This window comes from Microtus ochrogaster, chromosome X, assembly GCF_000317375.1.
Source record: "Microtus ochrogaster isolate Prairie Vole_2 chromosome X, MicOch1.0, whole genome shotgun sequence".
Lineage (NCBI taxonomy): Eukaryota > Metazoa > Chordata > Mammalia > Rodentia > Cricetidae > Microtus > Microtus ochrogaster.
In genome coordinates, this window is record NC_022026.1 from 40,502,105 (window position 1) to 40,520,551 (window position 18,447).

Sequence of the window (18,447 nt, forward strand, 5' to 3'; positions counted from 1 at the left end):
TATATATATACATATATATATATATATACAGAAAAATGGCATACAAAAACATTTTGGTAGATAACTTGTCTTCCTATAACTTTTTAACCTTTAGCTAAACTGAAAGGCCTCTGTAGCATAATTACAATAGAGAAGCAATGCTATAGGTTCAAAATGGGAATCACATATGAATGAAGTCCTTTATCAAGAAGAACCCCATCTTTTTATTATCAGTACACTAAAGTGGACTATATAAATGTATGAAACATAATTATGTTTATTCCTATAAAAATACATTTTTAAATGGCTGGTGTTAATTTCCATTTCAGAACCATCAAGAAATGGGGACCTGGATTTTGTTTGCCTGCCTCCTGGGAGCAGCTTTTGCTATGCCCGTGAGTAAAATACCCCTTTTATTGACTGTATCCAATTTCACAAGCTTGGAAATATAAATCTGCCCCCAATGGTTGGTGGATTTCAGGGTTTCATTCAGCACAAGATCTAATATCCCCAAGTGTCTAAGTGTTGAAGAATCCCTTAAGGAACTTTTAAAAAAGAAACCCACAAATGTCTCCACCACAGATTGTGACTCAGTACGGCTGAAACAGGGCCAAGCACTCCACATTTTAACAAGCATTTTAGCCCCAGAGAACTCTGCCATAACAATTACCTTGTAAGCACCACTGCTGTCTCCACAAGGAGTAATCTTGAAGGAATCCTTGAAAGGCTTCCAGAGAAAGTGTTTACTCAACCTTAGGCAAATGTGACATCCAACCAATCTCTAAGACTTAATTCCTCACAAGTTTCAAATTTTCTTCTTGCCTTAAGGAGGTAACATTTCTATATTTGATACTCCGACTTGTACCACCTCACTCTTCCCCAAGGACCTCCCACTCTGGTGCATTGATTTACACCTTAGGTAGGACTTGACCTTAGCACGTTTATGGAATTCTGCTTATGCCAAATGCATAGATAGCAAGCAGTTATAGTAGAAGGTCTGTACATTACTGTTCAAATGTACCAAAGACCAGGAAGCCTAGCCCACTCTCCAGACACAGGTACATAATGGCAGGAAGCTAAGAACATACAGTAGCAAAGCTTTTTGGTGGTATAAAGAATATTCGGTACAACAGAAGCCAGTAAGCTTGTATACCTGCCTCTCTTCTCTCACACAAAAGACCAAGATTTTGTGCTATGTGCTCTTTAAATCCTGCATTTTGATGATTCCTTGTTCTCTGAGAAGCTGACATTTATAAATTCACCCCCTTTTAATACCCCAGTCTCAGAGAGCTTATATCAAGATAAAATAGGGAAGACAGCTACCTAACTAATGTTCATTTGCATTCAGATGAGAGTGAATAAATTGGGCTGCAAAACACAAGCATTTTGGAAGAGTAGATTTGAACTGACCTTTTAGTAGCTTTGTGTCTGAGGGAGGTTTTCTGCTTTATGCTCACTCCTTTCTGTCTCCTGCCCCCACCACCAACCACAACTCCCTAGTCAGCTGACCCCACTTTGAGAAGCACAGACAGTTCTGGTTTAGAAAATTGTCCAGGTTGATTTTTATTTGGAACTTCTAAATTTCTGTCATAAATCATTAATAGAATAATAAAAAGGGTTGGCCTTGATCTTCAATACATCCATTATTTTATTGTTCAGGGGATGGATTTAGGATGTTTATATTTTATTACTCTCATCTTGTTCTCACATTGAACAATAGAGTTAGGGTGTTATTTATTTACTTTGCATGTTAATTACTAGGAAGCCCTTTGATACTTCAAAACTTAACCAGCTGATCTTTAAAGGGACTCTAGGTGAAACGATTCCTTGCTTGTTGCTATTTTTCAGTTGTGTAATAGAAATACACCTCTTTCCTAACACAGAGGGAGTTTGATCAACAAGTAAATGGGTGGCTGGAAATGGGTAGGATTCTTTGACTATGACCCCTGGGAAAGTCATTTAGCTAATCAGTGCCTCTTTAAAATGAGAAGGCTTCTCCACCACAGTATACATGCTCAGGCTAAAAGTAGACCTCAAATACATTCTGTACTATGTATATATTTTTTTAAAAAAAAAAAGCTTTAGACATTCTTAATGTGAACAATTGATATTGACTTAATTTCTTCTTTCTTTTCCTCTTTCTCCTTTTTCTTTGTCCCCCCCCCCCTTTTTTTCTTTCAATATGCTTTCTTCCCTTTCTAAAAAAGCTACCACCTCATCCTGGGAGCCCTGGTTATATCAACTTAAGCTATGAGGTAATTTTTCTATTTACTAATTTTGACCATTGTTTGAGTTAAAGATGTCCTGAGATCTGTAAAGAGTGGTGTATTGATTCTTCATTCAAGATGTTTCTCAAATGGTCACACTTTTTCAGTTCCCACCAGCAGCTTTAAGCCCCGACTGATGGCCTCAAATCTGCATTTCCCAGCACCCTTCTACCTGATCACTCTGACTCAGCCTCTACTTTTAAACCTAGTTTTAAATGTATCCACCATGAACTACCACTCAGGAAGGCTCCATGATAGGGCAGCAACTGAACTCGGCTTCAACAGTCTTGTTCTATGCCAGCCTATAAAATTCGAGGAGTAAGTAAGATGTTAAAATCTTTTCTAGCTGGAAAAATTGATGATTCAAAGACATCCACAAGCGGTGGGCATTTCTCATTGGCTCTGCTAAGTGATCAAGGAAAAGTGGTTTCAAAGAGTCTCTTCAGAGTGACAGAAAGCAGAAGAATTCTAGAAACAGGGTTTGGGGGTCTCCTCAAAGGCATGCAAATTCTATGACCTTGGGAAGATCTATTTTTCCCCATGGAACTTTGGTTTCCTCATCTAGAGAAGGGAGACAATGATAACTACATTTCAAAAATATTATTTGGAGAATAATAAAGGGCATGGAAAGAGCTATGCCACTCATAACTTGAGTGAGGTTAGTAGTTTTTTGTTGTATTGATTAAATGATGTACCATACAAGAGAGTTATAAATCTGAGTCTAACTAATAAGGCAATACTGTCTAGAGAGAGATGAAATTCTTTATTTATCTCACAGGTTCAGATAAAGATATGAATCTGTTTACTTATATAAACTGAAGAAAATTGCTGGTAGGAATCTGAGGCAAATTTTACTGTTTTATCTTAAAATGTTGATATATTTGATCAAGAAATCTATGTCTTAAGGATGAAAGGAAAGGTTTCCACCTTTTTTCTCCTTTGTGATATGAAATAAGAAAGAATCAAATGAATATTATATCACATTGTTGTGTCATAAATTTTTAATTGTTTGTTTTGCTCTTTCAATGAAGAGCAGGAACTGTGGAATTAAATCGAATTACTACTTTTGTAACTTCAGCTAAGTGAATGAACCTACCTGAGTTTTCATAACATTACCTATAAAAGTGAGGGTGATACCTGCCTCAGATCATGTGAGAAAACATGAAAAGTGGATGGGATGGATATAACACAGTACCTGACACATAGGAAACATCCAACAAATGTTTACCTTCTTCTTTCTTTTGTAGAAGTCACATTCTCAGGCTATCAATACTGACAGGACTGCATTAGTGAGTCTATATTTCATACTGCATTAGTGAGTTTAGTATTTAGTTCTTATGTAGTTAAACACAATCAAATGCATTCTAATGTCTCTTTCTCTTAAGGTGCTTACCCCTTTGAAGTGGTACCAGAGCATGATAAGGCAGCCGGTATGTAAACATTTTGTTCTTCATTCCCTTTAGAGAATAGGCATGCATTTTAATTCCCTTTTAACTGAAATATCATGTCTACTCCATCTACAAACACTAATGGGAATTTTAGTTTGTAAAAGGTCATATCTGTGTACACTGTTAGAAATTCTTGCAAAGGAAAAAATGACTAAAATATTCATAAGGTCATAATAACAAACACTACTGCTACTTCTCCAGTTAGAAATCAACTGAGCCAATGGTAAACCTGACTCTTTGTTTCTCACCAGTATCCTTCCTATGGTTACGAACCCATGGGTGGATGGCTGCACCACCAAATCATCCCTGTGCTGTCTCAACAGCATCCCCCGAGTCACACCCTTCAGCCTCATCACCACCTCCCAGTGGTGCCAGCTCAACAGCCAGTGGCCCCCCAGCAACCAATGATGCCAGTTCCTGGCCACCACTCCATGACTCCAACCCAACACCATCAGCCAAACATCCCTCCATCTGCCCAGCAGCCCTTCCAGCAGCCCTTCCAGCCCCAAGCCATCCCACCCCAGTCTCATCAGCCCATGCAGCCCCAGTCACCTCTGCATCCCATGCAGCCCCTGGCACCACAGCCACCTCTGCCTCCACTGTTCTCCATGCAGCCCCTGTCCCCCATTCTTCCTGAGCTGCCTCTGGAAGCTTGGCCAGCGACAGACAAGACCAAGCGGGAAGAAGTGGTGAGTATACCTTGAAGCCAGAAACAGACAAATCCTAGGAAAGCGATTTCACAGAATTGGCCCCAGAGTTCTGAGTTCCAAAACAAACCAGACCCCAGAGTTGCAGACACTCAAGGTCTTTGCTTCTGTTAGTCCAAGCATACATTGTATCTTTTTCCTTCTTTTTCACAAATGATTTGCTGACATGTCTTGGTAATTAGCACCATGGATTTTGTGGTAAATTTAAATTCTAATCATTGAATTATCAGCAGACTCTGCATTACTGAAAAGCAACCATTTAAGAGTAACAGAACAGGTGAATATCATTTTTTCTAGCATTTCAAAGGGTTGACTAGTTTGAAGAGGCTAAAACTACAGGAAGACTATAAAAGGAGTAATTTTTGAGAATGAAGAGAACCAATATTTGAACAAGATGAAAGAAGTAGAGGGGAACTATCTTTCAGGACTTATAGGAAAATTGCCTGTCTAAAGTGATCATTCAACTTGAAAGTGGCTAAATTAGTGAGACTGTTAGGTTCTTCTTCAGTACCAGGACTCCACAGACTAAGTGTTTGACAAGAGGTTGTCACAATTTAGCAGTAAATGCTCCCGTGTTACAGAAAGCTCTTACAAACAAGTGAGAATAGTTAATGAAATGATCCTTATGCACACAATATTGGTTATATATATATGAAATGATGTGATTATACTATGCACATGGATTCAAATGTGATAAATGCTATTAATGATTTGCTACTAAGAATCAAAGAGAAGTGAGGCAGGAGTGACCTAGATTCTAGTCCTAGCTTTTCCCTCAAAAAAAGAAAGTGGTGGTAGGGTACCAAGTTGCTTCTATTTTGGAGGTGATTCCCTTCTTCAAAACAGGGAAAGGAAAAAACAGACAACTCTAAATAGTATTGCCATAGTTTCCTTATAAGAATACTGTCATGCATGTCTTCACAATTCTATGCCTGTTTATGAAATGAGATAGAGCTTTTAGTAGTTGACTAGAATTCAATAACCTGGTAGCTATCCCTGATTATCATAGACTAAGTACATGTTCTCTGTTTGCATGCAAAGGGGGTTTATTTGTGTCTCTATTAATGATTAACACTGTGGATGTGATCATGTGTTTTTATCTTGCCCAAACTATTTGTGGAAAGGTGACTTTGGGGAGGTAGTATGAACTTTTTAGACTCAGTTCTCTCCTGCTTAAAATTAGAGAAAAAATCCTGATGATTGCCTAGAGTTGCCTTATCTAAAATGAAATAAAGTAATGAGATTACAGCAGGAAACACTTGATGCAAGGTGGCAGCTACTATTATATCATTAAATAATATGTCTTAGAGGCTTGAACATAAGGAACTTCTACTTAATAGCAAGATGAGGAACTTCAGAAATTACAGAATCAAACTCAATGGTTGTACATTGTTTTACAAAACTGAAGCCATAACTTATTATTGTAAATAGTATTCACTAGGACTGTTTGTAAATTATGTTAATTGTTCCTTTTGCTATATTTTTTCAGGATTAAAAAATTCAGAAAATGAGAGAACCGAAGTGGATACTTCGGTTGTTTTTAGGAATAACTCAAGAACACAATGATTTGTGCCTACAATCACTTAGTAAATTCTGTAACTAAAAATAAGTATCATTAGCAGATAATAAAATGTTTTAAAAATCATTCATGTCTTTGTGTTGAATTAAATTTAAAATTTCCTATCACTTGAGAGAACTTATAAGTGACTATTTGTGAATAATGTAGGGACTGGTCATTTGCTCCTACAAATTGACCATTTAGCAGGCAAATAATGACTATATGTCTTCTTAGAGAACCTTTATAGTATCTCAAATCTTTTCTTAAAAATAGAAATTTGTACATCATTAACAAATAGCTGAGGAAGCTAAAGAAATTTCAGCATGATAGTCATTGAACCTGAACCAAATGAAAGCCAGTTTAGAAGAAAAATTCTTTACATTGAAAAGGATAAACTTTAAGAATTGCTTATATTCTAAATCAAATTAGGACTTGGAGCTCTAGCTTTATTCTTCACACCACATTAGTAATCAAAATCTGGTCTTTTGAACTCATTTTACAGAAAAAAATATTTTCAGTGAAATTATGTTATATGTAGAGTATTTCACTGAGTTTGAAATTATTGAAATAATCATTTTGCCTAAGAAAAATTTAATAATGGAGCTTCAAACAGAGAACTGCAGTGATTTTATACACAAGTCATTTCTTTCACTTCATAATCTTTAAGCTGATGAAGCCTACCGCATGGTCTTCAAAACGTTAACAGATGCATAAAATGGACTTAAAAGAAGTTTTCTTTCCCACTCATATTTATATTTGAATCATTTTTTCCTCTTACACCCACACAAAATTGTAAACAGTCTTTGCAGGGTTTATATTACACAGCATCCACAGTAACTTTATTCCAGTACCTTCATGATTTAAGGTCCCTTAATCAGTTTCTGGAATGTATAAACATAACTTTACTGGGAAGGTATCAATATGCAGACAAATAAGTTGATTTTTAAAAAACTGAAATGCAATAAGAAAGGTAAGAAAACATTTAATCAATTATCATAGGCCACTTTTAATCAATTGACTAAATATTTCTCAAGCACTCAGTAGATTAGGTACTATACTATATGTAATAGTAAAAACAGTAATTGCCTATCCTTACAGAAAGGGATGCAATAAGATAGCTAATCAACAGTAAAGGATGCCCAAATGGCATTAATCCTACGGCACATAGCAGTCACAATTAAAAGCTGTTCATCAGCTTGCTTACAACTCATTCCTCATTGACAGAGCTGGAACTGATCCCAACATATGGCCTTCCAACTACTCATGAGAGAGATGTGTCTTCTCTACTGCCCAGGGAGAGAAGGTCCATTCATTTACACCAACTATGGCATCAGTTACCATAACTTAATACTGCTTGTCTCTTATTAGTTGAGGGAAAGGTTGTAGTGGACCATGAATATAAAATGAGAACAAAGGACAAGTTTCTGGGAACAAAGAACTCTTAGGAATTAGGAATCCTTTTATCAAAGGATGTATAGCTACACTCTAGGAAAAAAAGGGTGTTGTTTTTTTGATCATTTGTCTGGAATTTGTGACTCATGGAGCTGTGTCTGCTGTCTTGTGATCAAAAGTTGGAAGCAGAAAAATAAAAACTCCTGAGGATATTGGTGGCACCATTGTGGCCTGAAATTACCCATCCCTGGGACCACCTACAGCAACATGTTTTGATATTTCAATGAGAAGCATGAGCCAAGGAGCTTAAACAGAATTACCATTTTTGTAGCTGTGTTATATAAATTGACTCTAACTCTTCATGACTATCTCTAAAAGATGAGGGTGATTGTACTTGCCCAGACCATGGACAACAACTTATAGAATGTGCTGGATTGTTAGTAACATAATACTTGATATAGGAGCACTGGACATGTCTTTAGCTTCTTTCTTTTGTAGAAGGCACATTCTCAGGCTATCAATACTGACAGGACTGCATTAGTGAGTATATATTTTATACTGCATTAGTGAGTTTAGTATTTAGTTTATATGAAACTAAATTAAATCAACTGCATTCTAATGTCTCCTTCTCTTAAGGTGCTTAACCCTATGAAGTGGTACCAGGGCATGCCAAGGCATCCGGTATGTAGACATTTTGTTTCTTATTACTTTAAGTTAACAGGCATGCATTTATAATCTCTTCTTTCATTCAAATATGTCCACTCCAATGTGTACGTTTAGTGCTAGCATTGATAAAATTCTGTTGGAGTTGAATTGGCTTCAAATGGCATGGAGGTCATAGGCATATGACAATGTTTATAAGATAAACCTTTAAAACTTGAGGTTTTATAATATTTTTCATATTAAATAACATCCTAATTTCAATAAATGCCTAATATATTGCTCATATGTACCTCACAAACTTTACTTTTGGGTGCCTATGCGTTTTTTCTTGAATGTTTTATGATATTGGGTTTGTACCATATTGAAGAGTTCAGCTTCAATAAATAATGGTTGTGATCAGTAAAATGCTCATAGTTTCACATATTCAAAAATATGTTTAAGAGTAAATACTGAGGATAGATATTGTAAAAAAAATCTGTAAGTAATTATTATTTATCAAAGAAAATAATGGCTGCCATACTACTCAAATCAACATGTAGATACATAGAATTACAATGCAATGTGATGTTTTAAACTGCACACACATATTGGGGCATTTATATCATTTAAAATTCAAAAGAAATAAAATTTGAAACTCAGTTTCTTGGCCATATTTTATATTTTCTAAATGTTCAGCACCCACACTGGGCAGAAGACTCCCATATTGGGCAACACAGATCTAAGACACTGCTAATAGAACTTAAAATTTTATCAGTGCTCCTTCTGAGGCAGAAGCAGCTTATTTATTAATTCACGGATTTGAGACAAAAGATGACACAAACCAGATTGACTGGTTAAAACTGAAGTTCTCCCTAAGAGGCTATTTCCTAAGCAGGTCAGAGATCATAATCTTAAAAGAAAGTTTTCTAAGAACTGGAAAATTCTGTCTCTTTCTTTTGTCAAGCAATTATACACTACAACGGTTTCTCCTCTAGTTCCCTTTCAAAACAGACAAATCTGGAATTGAAATAAATTCCTTTCCCTGCTCGTAATAGAATTGTTTTGACACTAAAGGAATGGTTTCAGACCCTGAGCCAGCCACATCTGGACTGGAGGTAGGTTAGGTCTGCCCTGGACCTAGAACTTCGCTGGGAAGAGGTGAAAGTTTAGGCTGATGAAAAAGTGAAACTAAGAAAATTATTTTGCTCAATTTTGATGGAGACTTATTGACCATAAACTCCAGAAAAAAAAAACTCCATTATCTTCTGTTTTATGATTCAGACATTACAGTGTTATTAGGGCATATACATCTTGTACATACACAAGTCCATTAGACTGACCTATAGTAAAAGGACACATGTGAAGATATGTACCATTTGAGCAACTTGAAATATTAAATAGGCCTTCTCTCCATTCCAACCACCTAAAGATTATATAGTGATGGCATTAACTATTCCTACCAAGGTACATCATAGTTTATTCACTAAAATTCAAGAAAAATATTTCAAGTTTCTCCTTTTTTTTCAAGAAACACGTTTACACCTCCTTTCCTAACTCAATACAAAATGGAACTATAGACCCCCCCCCCAACCTGATGTTTGCTCCTTGGTAGCAAACAGTAGCAGGCAATACCAAGAATGAACTTAAGCACCAAACATAAAAAGTTATGTGAGATAAAAATAATTGTGGTGGTTTTTAAAGTAATGCAATGTTCTACTTTTCTTAACAGCTTAACATGGAAACGGCAACAGAAAAATGATTTTCACCAGTCTCCTACCTTTCCAGAACATAATGGCATGTAGTAGTGTTCAATATTGCTTTAATAAAATTCTCATCGGCTTACATTTGTTGTGAAGTTCTTGCTGCTTGTTGTTTTCCTTTGGGGTGATATATTTGTTAATCCTATCCCCCCCTTTTTTTAAAAAAAAGCAATAAGAAGTGAGTAGCTTTATGAGTAGGGGTCTTTGGCTGAAATTTAGTTATTCAAAATGCTTTATGAGAAGAGTTCACAAGAGATTCATATGAAACAGCTGATACTTATAAAAGATATATAATTATTGGGAATTGTGGGATGGAAGAAGTGAGGGGTAAAGAACATGGTAACAACAGTCATTTTGGCCCCCAAACATTTACCATAGTAAACAATAACTGGATCCTTTACCTAAAAAATCAAAATCAATAAATCCCTCTTACAGATATCTCCGTCCTTTAATGGAAAAGAGAAAGGAAACAAGCGACTGGAGAGATAAGGAGAGGGAAGAAAACACCACAGGCTTAAGTATTTACCTTTCCTTATGAGCCAAAAATATCTCAAATAATATTCAATTATTTCACCATAAAACATCCAAATCCTGTATTTGAGTGTGGAATTTGGGTGCTCTGAGGCCAGTCAAGTGTCTACACAACTTCAAAGATGGTTTCCTGTGTTGTGAGTATGGTTGCTGGTATTCAGACTTTACAAACAGAGCTTCTGGTTCATAATCATGACCATAGCTATGGAAAGTTTTACAAATCTCTCATCCTCTCTGTCCCTCAATTTCCTCATCTATAAAATGTAGTGATATCATTCTTTGAGTCTTTTTTTAAACTGAAAATAGATTCTTCTATTGGTTAGATTCTACCCAATAGTGGAGAGGGTGCCTTAACTGCCCTTCCCCTGTAATCAGACTACCTTAATTGTCATCATAGAACCTTCATCCAGCAACTGATGGAAGCAGATGCAGAGATCCACAGCTAAGCACTGGGCTGAGCTCCCAGAATCCAGTCGTAGAGAGGGAGGAGTAATAATATGAGCAAAGGAGTCAAGAACATGATGGGGAAACCCACAGAAACAGCTGACCTGAGCTAGAGGGAGCTCACTGACCCCGGACTGACAGCTGGGGAAACTGCATAGCACTGAACTAGGCCCTCTGAATGAGGGTGATAGCAGTGTGGCTTGGGCAGTTTATGTGGTCACTAGCCGTGGAACCAGTATTTATCCCTATTGCATGAACTGACTTTTTGGAGCCCATTCCCTGTGGAAGGACACCTAGCTCAGTCTAGACACAGAGGGAGGCCCTTGATCCTGCCTCAGTGTGATGTGACAGACTTTGTTGACTCCCCTTGGGAAGTCTCATCTCTCTGAGGAATGGATGAGGTGTGGAGTGGGGAGATATTGGGGGGAGCAGAAGGAGGGGAGGAAGAGAGAACTGGGATTGGTATTTAAAATAAAAAACTTTGTTTAAAAAATAAAGAAAATAGATTCTTCTCTCATACAACCCATCCTGACCACAGTTTCCTCTCTCTGCACTCATCTCTTGCTGCTCCCTCGCCAACCTCCCCTCTCCCCCCAGCCATGAGTCTTTCCACCTCCCTCCACTTCTCTTCAGAAATAAGCTGGCCTCTAAGAGACAACAACCAACACAACAAAACAAGATACAATGAGGCAAGGAAAATGCCCTCATATCTAGACTAGACAAGGCAACCCAATAGGAGGAAAATAGGCCCAAAGGCAGACAAAAGAGTCAGAGACATACCCATTCCCACTATTAGGAGTACCACAAAACACCAAGCTAACAGCCATAAATAGCCTCTAAATTCAATCCCTGCGGGATGCAGTCATTTGTAGGTTTTCAGAGGAGGTGTGTGTGAGTGGGTGTTTGTGTCTGCTGCATGTACATGCTTGAATGCTTACACATTTATATGCGTGTGTGTGTGTATTCAAGCATCTGCAAGCCAGAAATTGATGTCTTTATTTACTGCTTTCCACATTGTTTGTCTTTGAGACAAGGGTTCTCACTGAACTGGAAACACACCAATTCTTAAAGACTACCAAGCTCCAATGATCCACCTGTCTCCACCTCCCCAGTGCTCCAGATTCCAGATACCCACTCTCATGCCTTTCTATGTGGGTGTTGGGTATCTGAATTGAGATTCTAATGGTGCCTGGCAAGCATTTGATAAACCGAGCCATCTCCCCAGACCCCAGATACAATTCTTATATTCACAAATGGGGTCTCTTGACTGTACAACGCAAAGGGAATGCTGCACAGTTGGAAGTAGAATTAATTGATTGCAAATTTTTTACATATCATAAAAGTTTTCTATGCAACAGGCTCCAATGTGGAGATCTGTAATTTTTGACATTATTGCCACTGTGATCTTGCATGATACCCACCACTTCCTACCTGATATTCTAGATGCTTTAAAACGTGTACCTCCAATACCAACATAACTTTCCACTCCCCACCCTAGAGATATCAGGGCTATAAATTTACCAAGAGCGCATAGTGAACAATTTCTAAGCATTTTGCTGTGTCTACCCAAAGAAGCTTATCATCTATCGGGAAGACCACAGAATTTGTTTGATATAGTACTAGTCACAACACATCTTGGGAAAACCTCTCAGCGGAGAACTAAATCTCCCTTGGATGAGAGAGAGATGGCCTTTAGAAAAGATCACGTAAACTGATGTACAATGATGGATGCTCTCCTGATACATGGTACACTGAGACGAGTAGAGAGGGTGTTAATTTCACTTTGGGGAGTATCTTGAGTTCTGGACAGGCTCCTGTCTCTTTTGATTCCAGTGGTTAAACTGAAACAAATGCAAGAACAGTTCTCAGAGGAAACAGAAGGAACTGTCTTTCTTTCATTGGTTAGTTCTGAGAAAGCTCTAGTGTGGAATCCTCATATGCCATTTTAAAAATGTTTCCTTTCCCCTTCTCAGGCTTCCTTCTGCAGGCACATGCAACACATATTTAGAAGCCTTTAAATGATTCTCTGAAATTCACTAGGATGACGATAATGAAAATACCATTTAAATGTCCCTAGCATGATATTTAATCATAACTAATTAGTTTATATATTCTCTCTCTACCTGGAATTTAAGTGCCTAGATTAAAATAGATGAAAAAGTTCAAAGATTTAATGAAAACATGTACATGTGCACATGCACACACACACACACACACACACACAGAAAGAGAGCGAGAGAGAGAGGCTTAGACTTTGCTTCCTGTTTTGCAGCTTCCACAAATGTTAGTTACTGAGGCAACAGTCCAAACTGGCTCCTTCTACTGGGTTTTGACTGGAGAAGGAAAGAAGGAAATGTTTGCAAATTTGCACAGCTGCATGCAATAACAAATCCAGTCTCTACAGGTTTACAAAATCCCATTTTCGGCCTGTGATGAGGAACTTGGCCTCAGCCTGGTTTCTACAAATGATTTTTCACATCCAAAAATAGGTACAACAGAAAACTTCAAAATCTATTTCCTTTTCTTAAAAGACAGCACCCAGTTTTCAAATACTTATAAAACATCGCTGCTAAAAGGTATAGTTTCTGTCCACAAGATTTACAGAAATGGTTGAGAGAGAAAAACATTTTCTGCCTTTGTGGCTCATTCAGGTAGAAAACAAGTGTTCTGAATGAATAATAATAGTTAAGCAAGAAACTAAATGGACAAGTTGATTTAGTTGATGGCTGTTATTATCAGTAATCAGAAACACAATAGAAAACCTTCCCTGGCACTTGGAAACATTCAACAAATTGCATAAGATCAGAATTTAAGAGCAGTAAATTTTCTTCAGAAACAACTTATGTAATAATCTTTTTGTACATATTTAAAGAATGTATATAGTATAGTAGCCTATGCACGTGATTGAGAAAGGGAACTCTATAGAAACGAATCGAAATGCTCACAATGTTTGATGTCTTACATAGCCAACATTTAGAAAAGTTTGTGATGTCACCAAGATGGTGTGAAAAAAAATCACCAAACTAATACTTACTGGTACTTCAGGGGAGACTCAAAGAAATTTTCACATATGGATATGGGATAACAGCAAGAAGCTTAGCTTTGTGAACATTTTGGTAACATTCAAAACTAAGAAAATAGGAATTTTAGAGATTTTCTCTGATGTAAGAAAAATAAGACATATGGAAATAATGAGGCCTAGTAAGGTATATTGCCGAGGCTGCCTCTGTCATCTTTAAACAGCTTATGCTGTTTTATCAATCAACCACTGCTTTCCTTCAATGGGGTAGCCATAAGGAAGGTGACATGCATCATTTTGGGGTTCTGCACCAGTATATAATGAAAGTTCATAATGTCTCAAAGTCAACAGCATCTATGGCAACACCCTCTCTTGTTGCCTGTTGTCATTATATATAGTACTCAAAGAACGAAGCTCAAAAATGTCTCAGCAGCAATGATACATGATGTCACATCTGTTATGGACCATTCGGATGACACTGCCGAAGTCTTATCCACCGGGACTCTTGTTTCCTTAGTTGTGACAAAAATAATGTTAAGCTAGAAGATCACATGGGCACTCACATTATTAAGCCATATGTATTTGAAAGTCAAGTTTCAAATGCTGAAGAAATAACTCAGAAGAGAGGTAGTGGATCCTACTTAAGATGTGCTTCTAGTTTGCAACAAAAATATGAATGGTTTCAGCAATGACATTTCATTTCAGTTAGCCTGGCTTGAGGGCCCCAAGCCTTCTTTAAGTGCAGCAGTTCTCAACGTGCGGGTTGCGGCGACCCCTTTTGGTGGAGGTGGAGCAAATGATCCTTTCACAGGATTGCATATCAGATATCTACGCTATATTTATAAAAGTAACAAAATTACAGTTATGAAGTAGCAACGAAAATAATTTTATGATTGGGGTCACCCCCAAATGAAGAACCATATTAAAAGTTGCAGCATTATGAAGGTTGAGAACCACTGATGTGTTGCAGGGAGGGGGGCCCCTTGTTCTATTCTGCCCTGCTAGCTTACACGTGAAATAACCACACAGAAATTGTATTAATTTAATCACTGCCTGGCCCATTATCTCATGACTACAAACTTGACTACTATAGATGATTATCTATTAACCTGTATTTCTTAATTATACATTACAGATTTAAATGAGCTACACCATCACAATCCCTTAATCAAGATCAGAAATATACATATAACAAGATTGACCTTAAATTTATATCCATAAAGCAAAATACATACCAATGCAAATTATTCATACCTATATCACTGATGTAGATGTTCCAGAGTAACTGGAGGAGAGACATCTTAATGGCCATCCAAAGAAGATGCAAACACAGGATGGAGTGAACTGAGTGAAAATAACCCATCCAGTATGACTGCATCTCTCCTTTCCCATGGTTTCCCCTTCCTCCCCTTCCTTCTATGGGGACATTTATTTCTGAAGCTTTCTGTATCATGCTGGCTCTGGTCTTAGTCTGCTTCTCACAAGCGGTACAACATGCATATTCTGAAACACACATATGATATCATACCTCTCTGGGGCCCTTACATCTCAGTAGCAAGAGCAGCTTCAGATACAACTGATCGCCCCATCTTCAAACACCCCACAGAGAGCTCCTAAGGAGCCAGCCAGCCATTCTCCCCAGCTGGAATGCATGACAAGAGGCCCTGGGCGGGAGAAGGCCTTGGGTCACTGTGATTCTCTGAGTCAGAAACCCTGGGGATCTCTCTGCTCTGAAAGGCCTTCCTAGGAATACCAAGTCAAGAGATGCAGAGTGCTCTCTTATTTTTTTTTTTTTTGTTTTTTCGAGGCAGGGTTTCTCTGTGGCTTTGGAGCCTGTCCTGGAACTAGCTCTGTAGACCAAGCTGGCCTAGAACTCACAGGGATCCGCCTGCCTCTGCCTCCCGAGTGCTGGGATTAAAGGCGTGCGCCACCACTGCCCGGCGAGTGCTCTCTTAGGGAACAATATTTAAAAGTTAAAATCTTGAGATAAGTGATTTTATCGACATCTGCCTGTTTAGAGGAAACACTAGAAATGCAATATGAATGTCGGACGAGGGACAAACTATCTAGAAGAAATGCTCACACACATTCCTGGTAAGGGGCTCCTATACAGAATATATCAAATCACTCTTCCAACTCAATGATAAAAAGAAAAGTGCCCAAGAAAAATGGGTGAAGAATCTGAACTGTAAAAAATGCACTAGTAGCCAATAAACTTAGGAAGAGGTGTTCAGTATCACCAGCTATCAGGGATCTGCAAATCAAAACCATGGGGGATAAGCATCACAGAGAAGCGTGGGTGAGGATTCGATAGCATTAGACTTCACTGTTTAGTGCGAATGGAAAATGCTTTGGCAAACAGTTTGGTGGTTTCTCAAAATGTTAGGGCAGAGTTCTATGACTCAACAGAATGGAGAGTGTAAATTTGTATCCAAATGTGCAGGTGTGTGAACAGACAACATGATGCTGACTGAAAAGTAGCCAGCCCAAAAGACCAGATTGTGTGATTCCATTTCCAAGAAATGTTCAAAGCAGGCACATTTTAGAGCGACAGGTCGGTGGTTTCCAGGGATTCAGGGGATGAGCAGAAGCAGTGATGATGAAGGGAGGCAACTCTATTTTTGGAGGGATGAAATGGTTCTACAACAGAGTGTGGAGTGGCTCCCTGGAGATATCATTGAGTTATTCAGTTTAAATGGGCAAATTATATGATAGGTGAATTTTATTTAGATAAATCTGCTTCATTAAAGAGAGAATGAAATGCTGATTTTTATCCCCTGACAAGAATCCTTGCCTAATGGATGGAAGGCCCTTCTGAATTTTCCATTACTCCTGCCAATTTAAGGACCGGAATGCAATCAGGCTTCTATTTGAGAATAGAACTAGGACCACAGTCTTCTAGAAGTAGGATTGGGGACCTTCTTCTGCTCAAGCACCAGGGTACAGACATGATCCTCCCTAAGGCCTCCAACACTGACCTGCTAGCAGCTCCCATCTCTGCTTGCTCATGGCCTCCTCTATGACAGCCCTTCAGAACACACAATTGTTCTTGAATTCCACTTAATCTGTGAATAAATGCCACTTAGTGCCAGCAGAAGAGCTCAGTGTATTCCTCATAATTGAAATTTAGCACCTCATTGTTGCCCTTTACAGTGTATTTATTTATTAGAAGGGAAAGAATCTAATTAAAAATTGTTTAAATTTATTTATCGTGTATGTGCACGTGCAAGCGCACAGACATGTGTGAGCTCATGTAGGTCAGAGGACTCCTTATGGAAGTCAGTTTTCTCCTTCCTTCCACTACATGGGTCCCTTGGCTCAAACTCAGATCATTGGGCTTGGCAGCAAGCAACTTTATCAGCTGAGCTATCTTACAAACCCCAGGAATCTATTCTTTCAAGGATTTTTTAAAAGTTAGAACAATGCCTCCAGGGGCCAATGTCTATTTTCACAATTATAAGTAGAAAAGAAACTAGCAAGAGGTGACAATGAAGAGAGTGGTCACGGAACTCAGAAAAGCCCTGCCATTGTTATCGAACATCCACTGGAACAAATGCAGTTGAATTTATGACACACTTACTAAAATTATATTAATTACACTCTGTTTATTACTATTACTGGTTTGCTTTCTATTCTTCATCTCTTCAAAAGATTCTTGGGCACGCAGGATCACTGCCTATTGAGTTTATTAGTGCCACTATGTGCATTCTACCTTGCACTTAAGATTTTGTTTAAAATGGTGTGTTCTGCTAGTCACTTCAGTTAACTACAAGGCAAAGCTTCTGGCACTTACTATATTCATGCAATAGCACTAATACATAGCTTTCACCTCTTCTGGATTTGTCTTAAATGTTGCCAACATAAAATTACTTGACATTATCTGACTTTTTAAAAAAGATGATGCCATTGCATTCTAAAAGATATTGGTTGGTGTGAGAAGTAGGTTTTCCCTGAGGAAGGCTATCAAACAATGTTTCCAACGGTGTCCCTCTGTGTCCTTGTTTTTACTGAAGCAACCATACAGGCTTCTTCTCAAGCAAGCCAGAGAGCTGCATAATAGATGCTGAACAAACTCTGAGGCACATGCTTCTTACTTTTTAAGGGAAAAATAGGGGAAAATCAAAGAGTTTAACAATCTTATTCATTGGCATACATTCAGCGCCTCTGAAATTTGGCCTGGACTTGGGGTTTGCAAATTTCTATGGAAAATGAGCTGGGTTTGGCAAGCTTTGTGAAATTTGAAACTGATAAAAATGCTTCATGCTTTCTCAAGACCTTATGCCACTAACTGTGTGGGACTGGAAAAATATTGTTTAAAAGTCCATTTGAACACCATCAATAAACAATTTTCTTTATCCATCTGAATTAATGAAATTCGGTTGATTTCAAAGCATAACTTGAGCAGAGCTTATTTGAACTTTGATTAGGAGATGGTGTTCCATAGACACCACAGACATCGATCCATCAGGTTCGATAGAGTTCACTTCAAAGCCAAAACTGTTGATAGAGTATTTTATTTTACCTTGTGGAGAACTAGCTGGAAATTCCATTGATACTTAGGTTGTTAGGAAGCAGGTCTTGAACTCAGAAGAAAAGATTAAACCAAAAGGGATAAAAAAAATATTATTGTAACATCCCAAGCCGGTATGTAAAAGAACATGATGATGAATTCCATTGCAAAGTTCATGACTCTCGAATAT

The 18,447-nt window shown here is 38.0% G+C and overlaps 2 protein-coding genes across 3 annotated transcripts in view; one reads left to right on the forward strand and one right to left on the reverse strand.

Moving 5' to 3' along the window:
- The window catches only part of Arhgap6 (Rho GTPase activating protein 6), a 257,159-nt gene that overhangs the window by 125,365 nt on the left and 113,347 nt on the right, over positions 1-18,447 (reverse strand). The gene's annotated exons all lie outside the window — the stretch shown is intronic.
- Positions 321-9,752, forward strand: Amelx (amelogenin X-linked). 2 transcript variants are annotated; one of them, XM_026784885.1, is made up of 6 exons: positions 321-374; positions 2,187-2,234; positions 3,632-3,676; positions 3,946-4,383; positions 7,988-8,032; positions 9,723-9,752. In XM_026784885.1, exons 1-6 carry the CDS (start codon positions 321-323, stop codon positions 9,750-9,752), a joined length of 660 nt encoding a protein of 219 aa, XP_026640686.1. The 2 variants fall into 2 exon arrangements, with proteins under 2 accessions (XP_026640686.1, XP_005358767.1); XM_005358710.1 differs by having other exon boundaries at positions 4,018-4,383.

Excerpts from the sequence above, each read along its gene's own strand:
- Amelx (XM_026784885.1), top strand. The coding sequence starts at position 321 with ATGGGGACCTGGATTTTGTTTGCCTGCCTCCTGGGAGCAGCTTTTGCT. Across the intron at positions 2,235-3,631 it reads ATATCAACTTAAGCTATGAG|GTGCTTACCCCTTTGAAGTG; the intron begins GTAATTTTTCTA and ends CTTTCTCTTAAG. Across the intron at positions 4,384-7,987 it reads AGACCAAGCGGGAAGAAGTG|GTGCTTAACCCTATGAAGTG; the intron begins GTGAGTATACCT and ends CCTTCTCTTAAG.